Source organism: Bombyx mandarina, chromosome 22 (assembly GCF_030267445.1).
Source record: "Bombyx mandarina strain Sakado chromosome 22, ASM3026744v2".
In the NCBI taxonomy this organism is placed as follows: Eukaryota; Metazoa; Arthropoda; class Insecta; order Lepidoptera; family Bombycidae; genus Bombyx; species Bombyx mandarina.
The window spans coordinates 7,284,972-7,298,464 of record NC_143228.1 but is presented as its reverse complement, the minus strand read 5'-3'; the positions used below and the strand labels follow the sequence as shown (position 1 = coordinate 7,298,464).

Here is a 13,493-nt window from a genome sequence, read left to right as displayed (position 1 = left end):
TGAGAGATTCGGTAAACTTTAGTAAAGAGAATTAAAATTATTTGATAACCACATAAATACATAAATACGTATATGTATTATACGTAAAAATATTCTCTTTGAATCATCAAAATAATGATTTTGTTACCAATCCATTTACAAAAGAAATACTGGAATTGATCTTTCTTAGTAGTTTGTAATATAGTTAGTATTATATAGATAAACTAGCTGACGCGGCAAACATTGTTTTGCCACATATAAGATTTCTAGGGAATTTCTAGTGTAGAAAAAAAAACTAATTTATTGTAAGTGTGTAAGGATGTGGTAAATGAGTGAAAGGGGTATGTAGTGCTGTGAACGATGAGGGAATATATAATAAAAATAACAAAACCTCATTCAACCACACAATACCACTTCAACCACATAACAAAAAAAAATGTCCAAATAAAATAAAAAAGTTAGGGGTGGACAACCCTAATCACTAAAGGGTATGAAAAATAGATAGTAGCCGATTCTCAGGCTTACTGAATATGCATAAAAAATTTCATGAGAATCGGTCAAGCGGTTTCGGAGGAGTATGGGAACGAACATTGTGACACGAGAATTTTATATATTAGATATAGGATTATTTAAACTTTATTTTCGGGTAAAATCCCTTGAAGACATAGGATAGATATACGTACAAATGAAATGGTTGTAATTTAAAAAAAATATTTATAATATCTATACTGATTAAAAATAGTTACGAGAAAAGCTGACGAAAATTATTTTGTTTATGTGAATGTGAACATATTGTGATGTATTTTTTACTTTTTTTTTGGGGCCAGTCACACACTATTGCCTGGCCCCAAACTATGATTCCCGTTACTGTGGGTACCACATGGTACATAATATACATACATATTTAGAAACTAAAGTCCCAGACAAAGAGCAAATAAATCCGTTCGTCACACGAAATCGAACCCACGGCGCAAAAGGCAGGAGTACTAACTACTGCTCCACCGAGTCGGTCAAACTTTGGCAATCTTCTTATAAAGACCTTTTTCGATCGATTATCTTTTTCGATTGTCATCAAAAACAAAAATTTGAGTCATAGGCTAAATTCTAAGTGTCTAAATAAAAATACAGTGCCTGCTTATCTAAAAAATTCAATGATGCGTTTATAATCAACAAAGTGTTCTAAACTATTCCACGTGTCAAAGTTCAAATTTGTAATTCGTTTTACACTCGAAACTAGACGTAAGTACTAACTTGACGTACTGGCCAACTCCAAACTAGACGTAAGTAAGTTAGCAACAAAAGTCAATTACCCATTTATATTCCAGAGCCGTCAAGACTACCGGGCGGCGTTCCTGACCTACTGCAACAGTCCGAATTCAGCTGCTTTGGCCACGTACTATGATTCACACAACAATTATGTGCAGCAATTAACCGCTACAAACGCGATGCTTGAACAATACCACAAACATACTCTGCCTACTATACTACAGGTAAATTATACCTTTTATTTATATATATTTTAACTGCCATATAGGCAGATGAACATACGGCACCCGTTATGGTGTACCTACGGTCACTGTCGCACAGGAACATACAAAAAATTCAGGGGTACAGTCAAACCGCTGCCTACTGCTGAGGGCTTTCCCCAAATCTTTGAAGAAGGACGGGTCAAAGCGCTCCGTACACTGCGAAAGGCAGTTCATTCCAGATTCGAATAGTACGCACCATAAAGATATCTGAAAACGTTCTGTGAATTAACGCAACGGCTTCAGATAGTATGGATGAATTGAAATGAAGGGATCATATTGAACAAAGGTGTCTTTCATTGTTTGAAACAATAAGCCGCAAGGCTATCACACCACTTCATTCGGTATATTCCCTTACAACGCTGTCAAATAATGCATTACTAAAGATAACATGAAGTATCCAGTCATGTAAATTTTTTGTACAAGCCTTCGGTTTTGTTGCCCTATGATTGCTCGCGGTCATTTTTAATTTAATTTTTTAAGGTTTGCAAAGTTATCTTAGACTATTTCTCTGATAGAACAAATTAATAATAATATAAGTGTAGTATTGTAAAAACTATAGTATGTACCTACCTAAGTATTCATTAAAGTCGTTCAAAGTTATAAATAAACCAGTAATTATTTTAATTTTAATTATCCAAGGACAAGTTATAGTAACATTTAAAATAGTTGTATATTTATATGTAATTTGGAAAAATGTATTTCATTCAAAAAAAGGTTATTGTTCTACAGTCTGTATCTTACAATAGGATAGAACGAAATGAATAATAGTCATTTCTATATTCCCGTATATAGTAATATAATAGTTCCCGTATTCTAGAGCCGGGAATTTCTATGTCAGTCTATGAATAGGCCCACAAGACAATAGTGACCAGCGGGGTCAGTTAGGACTATGATAGGACTACTGCCTATTACGCTGCTCTTGTTATTTTGAAAATGGTTTAGTATAATATAATTTATACACATAGGCAGGCAGCTTTGTGTTTTCAGTGTACTTAAGCATCAGAAAGCGAAAAATTTGCAAGAAAATGCTGAATTCGCCGCGATTAAGGTCGAATCCTATTTCAATTTAAATAATGACTTACGAATACATAAAGCACCCAAATAAAATGTAAGCCGGCCGTAAAATAAAGCTAACTGCAAATCATTTTCATCAACTAATGCAAAAGTGCCCATAAATGATGTTTTGAAATACCTATATCTAAAGTATAAACGACATTACTTCAGGGACGTTTCCAATTTCATCATATTAATGGACAGTCGTTTCGATCTTAACTTGATAATACGGCCCTATATTCAATATAAGTTATTAAGTTCGAGCCATCTTTTACTGATGAACTCGGGATCAATCTATCTTATCTCCTGAAAAATGATTGACAAGCATAACTAATATAGCTCTTTTAGATGATTAAACAAGCGTTATGATTTTTTTCGAAACCTTGAAAATGCTACCACAATCTCTTGAACGTATTTATGTATACACAGAAATTCATAATAGTAGATAATTTGAAAAGTAGGTACAAAAACTTATTTCTTTAAGAAATATTTTCCAGACCCTCGAGAGGAGTATCGGAATAATAATTAAAAGTGATGACCGGATTTAGACAAGCCATAAATAACGATTTCTTTGGCTTTCACGAGTCATAGACATAATTAAAGCTTCTTTAGTCTCGCGTTTGTTTATTGTCCTTATATTTTTCCAAGATTTCGAATAAGTTATAGTTTTTGTAGTCATTCGTGGTCATACGTAAATGTACTTATTAATCGGAGTACACACAAAACGCATTAAAGCAGATTTAAATGCTACATATTCCTGATATGGATATATATTATGTCCGTACTAAATGAATAAGAATTTGGCAGAACAGAACAATAAGTTTGATGCAAGATATAAATTCCTTGACTTTGAATATAAAACCGAAAAGAGACTTGCCAACTCGCATATCAGCGAGCTGCAAGTATTACAGCCTGACCGTATGCAAAATAAAGGAACGAGAATAGAAATTGGTTTTGTGAAATGAAAAAATCAGGACCAAGCATTGATTTGACCTACACCATCAACAGCCCATAGGAGTCCACTGCTGGACATAGGCCTTCCGCAAGGTTCGCCACAATGACTGGTCGAGTGACGATATATCTGTAAATCTTCTTCGTAGAGATGGAAATTGGAGGAGATCATGACAGAGTAAAGAATGGCAGAATGCCGAAGAGGTGAGAGCACATCACTCTGGGACTTGCCTACAGGAAGGTCGAAAATAATTATGAAACCAGCTAATAGGAATGGAAAAGCATTGTAAGATATGTGTACTCTGAACAGAACCTTAAAATCAACATTTGAAATCGAGGAGCACTAATATTTTGTGTTAGCTGTTGGTTTTGTGTCCTTAGTCGAATTTATAAATGTAGTGGTTCTTGCTAAAGAAGATTGTGGAAGAGAAGAAAATATGACAGCTGGGGGCAGACCTGAAATATCAGTCTGGACATAGATCGAAACTAAAAAGGCAAAAGGAATTGGGGTATATTGGAATTGAAACCACTTATACCTGTTTCCTTGTTTTACTTTCGTACTAAAAAAGGAACGGATCATCAATATGAATTTGAACATTATACATGAAGTTGTTGAACAATGGTTATTTTTATCCATTATTATTAATTACCCAAGGTATTTCTAATAGATAATAAAATTAACAGCATTATAATCACGTACTTCGTGATTCGAGCTTAGTAAGAAAATATTTCAGTGGTATTTTTCTTATAAACATCCAATTAGCTAAACGATTGCTTGAATTTGTCGAAAGATAAAAGAATATTAAACGTTATAATTTGTAGCAAATTCTATTAAATTCGACGCGAAAACTATTAAAAGCATTAAAATGTTGTGAACTGACAAAAAAAGGGTGCGTGTACTTATGTACGCGCGTAAGAAGTTATACTTTATTTTTATTAAATTTATTTCTTTTTTTTATATTAAATAATTAATAATAAATATTTAACGTTAATAATTTAATAATATTTAGTATGAATTATATTAAATAATAATTTTGTCATTTATATTACTAAAAAATGAATGCTAATAACACTTTTTTTTACGAGCGTACATGCGCGAAATTTCACCTGCGGCTATATTCAGACTCGCCAAGTTACGTCGGTCGTATTGTAATGAGCGATTTAGTGGGCAACTTCATTTCTGTTAATTTTGTGTCACGGTGCGCGCGCATCGTAAAATTTCACTCTCATCAATTTTTACAACAATTTTACTACAATTGTGCTTCGAACCGTCTTCAAATCTGTTATAATAACAATGTGTTCAGAGACTACTATACGTTTTGTTCATTTCAAAAAAGAAGCGATGAATGAAACGATTATCCAAGAACGTTCTACACCTACCTTAGTTCTGTTCCTTCATGTAACTCATTACTCTCCCAAAATGTAAGCTGACATAAGACGATATAGATCCGTGCGTAATTTTAATCAAGTTCTCGAAGATATAACTACAATAACTGTTAAATTTATTTTGTTCGTTTATCGACTGAAGCAGATCCGAGTTCTAAATACATAATCCCTGTTAACAACACTTTCAATTAAAACTAGATTCAATAAAATTAAATTACCGTCTATGATGTCCTTCGATATCCGAATTTAATTACAATAACCTTGAAGAACGCCAAGAAATATGTTTCTCTGTCGGAATATAATTAATTAATGTTATTAAATATTATTTTCAGGAGCTGGAAGAGATTCTAACTGAAGTTACAACTGCTGTAAGTGACGCAATTTGCCAAGGAGGAGAAATTATAACTGAAAAGGTAATTTTTTATGAGTTTTATATGCCGCTTCATAACATAAATACATATAATACAATATTGCTTAATCTAAATGTGAAAAATAGTCTAGGAACTCAGACAGATCAATTTATTAACGAAGTAAGTTTTTTTTTTTTTTTTTATTGCCTTTGTAGGCAGACGGGCATACGGCCCACCTGATGGTGAGTGGTTACCGTCGCCCATGGACTTCAGCAATGCCAGGGGCAGAGCCAAGCCGCTGCCTACCGCTTAATACTCTCCACAAGCCTCGTTTGAAGAAGGACATGTCATAGCGCTCGGGAAACACCGTGGAGGGGAGCTCATTCCATAGCCGGATGGTACGTGGCAAAAAAGATCTCTGGAAACGCACTGTGGATGATCGCAGTGGCTCCAGGTAGTATGGATGAACTCTACTCCGGTGGCGGGCGGTGCGATGTAAGTATCTCAATTTTCATATTTCTGACCTAAAAAACCATATAATTTTTTAATGACTATATTTTAGATTAACAATGTGTCGGTTTTCGAGATTGTCTTTGTTAAATGAGGATTATAAGTACTCGAAGGTGGAGATTACTGCGTTCCTATAATTATTAACCCTCAATTGTCATGTCTACTATTCCTAATGACATTTGATTGCGATATAGACAAGTTAGCGGTAACAACCCATGCATACCAACAACACATCTTAACACTAACCAGTACTGACAGTACGGTATCTTATCAATCCGCACGAGTAGTTACCATCACCCGTATTTAGTAATTATACGTTCCGGTTTGAAGGGTGGGGCAGTCCTTGGACTGAGACTTAGAATTCAGGTCTCAAGCTGGGTAGCGGCATTTTCAGAGGTCATGTCTATAGGCTCCGGTAGCCACATAAGACCAAGTGGGCTGTGACCTCGGTCACTTGTCTAAGCAATGATAAAGTAATTAAAGAAAATTAAATTTTCCTTCGTACGCAACCCTACAAACTAACTTAATTTAGAGTATCCTCAAAGGTGCGAATGGCAGATCCCGTTTTAATTACTTGCCAATTAATTGTTCTGACAATCAGAGAAACGGATTCAAACAAAACTACAAAGCCTAACAAGTATATGATATATCCCAGGCAATATTATAAAATATTATATACAGAATTCAGTTTTTTATACAGGTTTTCATAAATGCAAAATTTTGAATTCCGTTTCACTAGGTACATACATATTGTATTGTATACTTGTATTTGAATGCTATTACAGAAGGTATATTTATAAAAGTAAAATTTGCTACAAGCTTTCTATAAGTTAACTTTGATATTCAGCACAAAAATCGAAAATAAATTTGTTCACTCACAGAATGGATTCCGTCTAAGCTTAACAAGTAAAGAGAAAACACCACGATTCTCCAAGCGCAACCAAGAGAACTCGATGTCAATAAATATGCCCCATCGATCTTTGTCATCCATCTTGAGATTGTTTTAGTTAAGCCCCTAGAGGCCGTAAGGGAAATAAAGTTAGACGGTAATAAGAGCTGAATCAAACTTACTAGATTAGACGAATAAGAGGGCTCTGCACATATTTACTTATAGATAGACCTTTACAACTTTTGTGGCAACATTTTTCAAATATTTATATCCTATACCTTTCCTTAATTAATAAACTCAGTTTGTAACTTGATATGCGAACAGATCAAAGTTATGAAAATACACAGGAAAATGTTTGGTATAATTATTCTTCTTAATTAAGCCTTCGTACCTACTTGTTTTGACGATAAACTAAAAAATATAGTATTCTGAAACTGTTATTAGTGTAATGAATCATGTCGATAAAATATACATATAAGATAAGGCAACCCAAATTCTAAGATAAGATAGATACGGATAGTAATATGTAACTTTATGAACAATTATTTTATGTTATAGCAAAAATTACATAGAATAGACACACTCAAGGCATAGTGCGAAATATATTCTAAACTAGCTGACCCGGCAGACTTCGTAGTGCCTCAATCGATAAATAAAAGCCTTAAAATTTTGTATAAAATAAACTTAAAACAAACAAAAGGAACTTAAAACAAACAAACAAAAGGAATCCGTCCGACGGGGGACACATCAAAGGAAAAACAAAATTGTTATTTTTATTTAATTCCGAGCATTTTCATATTTATCTTATGGACTTCCAGAAATAATTCAAGACCAAAATTAGCCAAATCGGTCCAGCCATTCTCGAGTTTTAGCGAGACTAACGAACAGCAATTCATTTTTATATATTAAAAAAATAGAAAATAGATGGTTCAATTTACACGCAATTTGGTCGTCTTGGGTTGAATTATAATGTCTTTGCAAACACAAAAGTACACAAAGAAAGTTTTTATTTAAGACGAACACAATATATAGAAAGAAGGAGAAAGTAAACAAGAAATAGATAGTCCAAGCAACACAAGCAGGTACACGAAACAAAAAGCAAAAATTATAAAAGGCGTAGAACATAAAAGATAATACGGGATGCGCGCTCGCAAGTCAGATTTCGACTGGTGGCGGTGGATCGGTAAAAATGCGACCGATGTACTAGCGAAATATATCGCCGCCGCTATACTGCAGTTATCGCCTGACTTTGCTTGTGAATTTTATTTTGTTTAGTGTAAATAATGTTTTATATGATTGTGTGATAAATGAATGTGTTGATATAAAATAAAATATGTATGTGTTGTTGTGTAGTGTAATTATAATAAAATATTATAAAATAAATAAATACATGTGAGTCACCCACACGCAACAACTGCTTACGAGCTGAAAGCTTGTTAAAACATGTTACATTACCGATAAAACATACAAAAACTCTTCTTCGTAATCGACGAGTTCGCCGGAGACGATGACCGGTGCTTGAGGGTCCTAAAAGCACCGAGAGTGAATCCGGGAGATCTGACAAGACATGTTTCGGGCGACGGCGGCTTTGCGTTGCCCCGTCGTGGTCGGATAAGCTTTAACGATTACGATCAAAACTACTTTTACGGTTTAATCTCGCGTATTTTATTGTCATCGCATTATTTCCGAGTTTTCGGATACTTTGCAATTTTCGTCACGGACGACTAAGATATTATTCATCGGCTTCTGCACATCGTGCTAAGTACCGTTTATACTTCAAAAAAAAATTAATTACGTTTTTTTCACACAAAACGAACTTACAGTATCTTGAGGTCTGCCAGTTTCAATGACTTCGATTATACATACATATATATTTAAAATAATAATAAATATTAGAACTTTAAGCAACATGTTTGCAACTTTAGAGGAGAGCCATTTAAAGTTTGAAATTTGGAAAAAATATCATACAAAAAAAACTTCTTCGGCCATTCTAATGGAGTAAACTCAAGTGGAGTTTAATTAAAAACATTTAACTGTTGATGGTAATACCAGATAAAACACGCCCTTAATTACAAAGATAAATGTCGCGAATTAACGGAAACGTCGCTTAAACCAAATAGCCTTCCACCTCTGGATATTGTGTAAACATAGATGATGTAAATATATATACATATAAGATATTATAAGATAAGATTGAATTGCGTTATTATGAATGAATGGATGAAAATTCTTTATTGCAGAAAAATATTGTACAAAGGCGAACTTAACGCCATGCAGGCATTCTCTTCCAGTTAACCCTCGTTGATGAAGTGAAAGATACAAGAAGTGCGTAGCTGTGTTAAAGTTAATACATGGCGATAATTTAAAGAATTATAGTAGACATGAGTAAAAATGAACACTAGGTTATAATTACATTGCCAAAAATAAATACATAGATACATACATACAAATACATTCAAAATACATAGATATAAAAATACGTATCAAATAAAATAAATTATATAAACCACAACATACTACAAAACAATCAAGCAATCTGTGCTTTGAAAAAGAAACCATGTACTTTCGCTTTCAAAATATCAACTGAACGTGCTTCACTAAAACTCGGGGGAAGGCTTATTATTCCAAAGACGAGTTGCGGAAACAGTAAAGGAATTTCAGTATTGAGTATTTGAGTATTATGTTTTTAATGTGTTTTTTTTTTGTTCTCAGTGTAACACTCAATTGCGTCGCTATGAGTCGTTGTGTGCTCAAGCTCGTGCCGTATCCAGTACTGCTGATCTGGCGCATTTAGCCCGTACACTACTAACTGCACAGCCACCAATGAAGCCGCCGAAGCGGGCTTTCCTGCCGCCTTACCCGCCAGAACCTGATGACCCGCCACTGGACGTTCCTGCGGTAAATTTAATACCCCTTGAAACAAAATGCAATAGTTCAGTAAACTGTTCAATAAACTCAATAACTGGTGGTAGGACCTCTTGTGAGTCCGCGCGGGTAGGTACCACCACCCTGCCTATTTCTGTCGTGAAGCAGTAATGCGTTTCGGTTTGAAGGGCGGGGCAGCCGTTGTAATTATACCTTGGAACTTATATCTCAAGGTGGGTGGTGCATTTACGTTGGAGATATCTATGGGCTCCAGTAACCACTTAACACCAGGTGGGCTGTGAGCTCGTCCACCCATCTAAGCAATAAAAATAAAATAAAATAAACATTTGTAAAGTCAAATTTGTATGTAAATAAATCATTCGAATGATAAAACTTGAAAGGCAAAATATTATTTTCTCATCCGATTGTCAACCAATTTGCATCTTTTTATGTTAAGTAGTAGGTATTATGGCGAGCTTTAGTCTCGCCAGATTTCTTTATTCGAATGATTTTATAAATATCCAACAAAACAGAAAATGTAATCATCAAAATTAATCTGAAACTTGTGATATTAGTGATTAACGTCTTATTTTGTTTATTGATCGAATGCTGGTAATTTTAAATAGGTATATTTGAAAATCGTAACAACACAGCTCTATATTCATGATCTTGGTCAATAATAAACTTTTATAGTAAAAGGTAAAATAATTTATTAAATGTAATTCTTCAAATCTTATTTATTTTGAATTGATATAAATAAAATGCTATTCCAAATTTTATCAATAATATTTCAGAAAAGGAAATAAATAATTTGACTCGCAAACCACATACAAAATATAATAGTAGCAAGATGTTACAAAGCAAAATCCAATCATCCCTAGAACGAAATTCAATTTATGCTCGAACCTTTAGGAGCCACGAAGCTTAGATTAATTCTGCATTTATAAATATTTCTATTTGAATGTCGGAATGTTTCTAGGGGTACAAATAAAAGAGGCTTCATAGTACAATACATGGCTCTGAAAAAGTCTTCATATTATAAATAAAACGAAGAATGCAGATTAACCCTCTGACTAGGCTTAACATAGAAAGTAAAAATATTTACTACGTCTTATTATTATGAATGAACTAATTACTAAAAAGATTTTTTTTATATCTCACCCCTGAAGGGTAAAAAGAGGGCGAATACTTTGAAGGATAACCTTATTCTGCAGTTATATTCATTTAAAACTAAAGGTACTCATTTACTGACGCTGACGCAAAAACAATACAATGTTCCAATATCGTACATGTAGATTGATGCAAGGATGTAAACTTTTAATGAAACAACTTAAAGTGAGATAATGATCTGAAACTACGTACTAAATATATTTCATAACAACTATTACAATATTCGCTCAATGATCTGTTTTTGGCGATAACCACTGACACCTCAAGATTCACATTCGTGTCGTTTAAGTATAGCAACTATTTTTTTCTTGTTAATAACACTTTGAAATACTGAATACAGGCAAAACCGTTTACTGCGACATCGTTTAGAACAACATGCCGGTTATAATAACCTAAAACAAAGGCTGAATGCTATATGACCGCCTTATTAAAAACATTGCTTTATACGACATTGCTTATAACGACATACCCCATAAAACGACCACATTTAACTAATATTTCGGAGAATTAGATCTGTTAGAACGACCGGCTAAGCTGTATTGTAAACAATTTGAATAGGTATCCACATTTGTCTTCAATGGCTATTGAAATCAGGAAAGAAAACAATAAGATTTCGTTTAGTGTAGGGTCTTTTCTAATTCTTAGAAACAAAACACGTGCATGCAGTAGAGTCAAAGACCGCTTCTTCATATCTCTTCAGTTAGTTTATTACTTATCTATACACAAGACGCACCAAAACTTTGTGGAGTTATTCGTGAAACTTTCAAAATGTCGCAAAGAAAAAGAAAACAAATTAATATTGAAGAAAAATTGCATATTATGTAAATATATTTTTCCAATAATTCCCTATCGATTTGTTTGTACTTGCAAGTTACACATTAAACATCACCGGTTGTTACGACTATCGGTTTTTACGACTGAATATGAGCAGTCCCTTCGATGTCGTTATAACAGATTTTGACTGTATTTCCAAAAAATATAATGATAACAAAAACTAAAGCTCATCAATACAAACAAAATAATAGAAAGACAAAATGGTACTTGACTGTTAAGTGTCTTTGCTTATTTGGGCGAAGACAAATACCTAGAGGTAAATATCCCTCTTAATTCCAAATTCACAGCTTGTAAGGGTGTAAAAAGTCACTAGTATGTTAGAAAAAAAAAACAAGTTTAAATCAACGCACAATCTATGGTGGTGTTCCTGTATCCTGGCGAAATCTCGTTTACCTCACAATGTTTAGGCGAAACCCAAAGATTTACTATAATGATTACATTGAACATGTTACGTGTTATAATATGATAAATGATTTACTTGTTTGGTTAACTTTTTTCCTCGGCTTGCTTAACGACCAAAGTCGCGAACAACATAACATATTGGCCTTAGATATCTAATAACCAGTACGGGTAAATAAACCTACTTATATATATATATATTTTTTTTATTATTGACATCACTTTCTATTGGTTCATCTGTCCTGTAAAAAAGGTATTCTTTAGCTTATTGAAAAAAGTATTCAATAGAATTTAAGAAAAATTGACTTTTACTTTTTTCTTTTCTTTTTCGAATCAATAATTTTATTTTTCCTTGTTTTTTAACAGGAGAGCATGCCTCCAGTTCTGCGTGAAGAAATGCTTCTGGACCGCATGGCTGGTGGACAGGCCCGACTGAGCTATGAACAGCTTAGAAAAGACGCTCAAGATCTCGAAACCCAAATCAAACTTTTACAGGTTCGATAAAGCATGACAAAAACCTATTAAAAAATACGAAGGGTCATTGAAAGACACATTAATTTCATTCAGTTTATATAATAAAAATCCATTAATTTCTTAAAATTTACTAAGGAAACATTATCAAAAAGTCTAAATTCATTACTGTAACCGTTACAATTATAGCAAGAAAATTTTGTTACCGTTTGAATCATACGTATACTTTTAATTTTGCTTCTTTTGTGATGTATACGCAAATTTTCTTTGTTAAAGTATTACTATAATGATTGCAATTTCTAAAAATACTGCATTTATGGATATTCGTGATTTTTTTAATTATATTGCGCTATTATAGGATGGCTTGGACTCTCTAGCCCGTCACCAGAATAGAGGACTCGAAAATAGTGTCTACAGTAAAGTCAATGAAATACAAGTAAGTCATTTTAGATCAAATAGTTCTACGACAAAAAAAAATTTAATGAGCACATTAAAAAAATCGCATTCATTTAAAAAAACTAAGTTCATATGAAGTTCAATATATCTGACTCCTCAGATTTTTCTAGATCCCTTGCGGTTTCATTAAATTTGAATTAATGATTTGATCTATAAATAGAAAGTAATAGGTACACATTTTAAACGTTATTAGATAATAATTATTATTTTAGAATTGAGCGTGATATTTTATTTCTACCACAATACACTAGCGACATCTATCTGTTGTCCAATGGTATTTAAGCCGTCCGTCGAGACGATTCTTCATCAACTCAATAAACTATCAGAAAAACCAGGACTCTGTTTTTTCTATTGCTAGATTAAAAATGACTTAAAAATATGCAAGATAAACAATATGACTAACTAAATATTTTAAATAAAAAACCAGTGAGTTTACCACGAACAGATAAATTAAAAATTATTAAATTTAGTGGTACCTACAGATTATATGTATGTATAGTATCATAATTTTCTTAGAAATATAAGTCGAATAATAAGTGATATCTGTTTTTTAACTAGGAGGATATGTCAATAAAGAAATATGAATACAGGGCGACGCAACTCCATCTTGCGGCTGTAAGAGCTCAGGTAAGTTTTGTCTTTAATTGTTTC

At 33.2% G+C, this 13,493-nt stretch overlaps 1 protein-coding gene across 23 annotated transcripts in view; it reads left to right on the top strand.

Moving 5' to 3' along the window:
• The window catches only part of Stacl (SH3 and cysteine-rich domain-containing protein), a 182,620-nt gene that overhangs the window by 121,313 nt on the left and 47,814 nt on the right, over positions 1 to 13,493 (top strand). For all 23 annotated transcript variants that reach the window (XM_089736870.1, XM_089736868.1, XM_089736866.1 and 20 more), the window contains 6 exons: positions 1,305 to 1,469; positions 5,231 to 5,311; positions 9,360 to 9,545; positions 12,282 to 12,410; positions 12,745 to 12,822; positions 13,401 to 13,469. In XM_089736870.1, the coding sequence (XP_089592996.1) occupies positions 1,305 to 1,469; positions 5,231 to 5,311; positions 9,360 to 9,545; positions 12,282 to 12,410; positions 12,745 to 12,822; positions 13,401 to 13,469 (708 nt within the window). The remainder of the gene's footprint in view (positions 1 to 1,304; positions 1,470 to 5,230; positions 5,312 to 9,359; positions 9,546 to 12,281; positions 12,411 to 12,744; positions 12,823 to 13,400; positions 13,470 to 13,493) is intronic.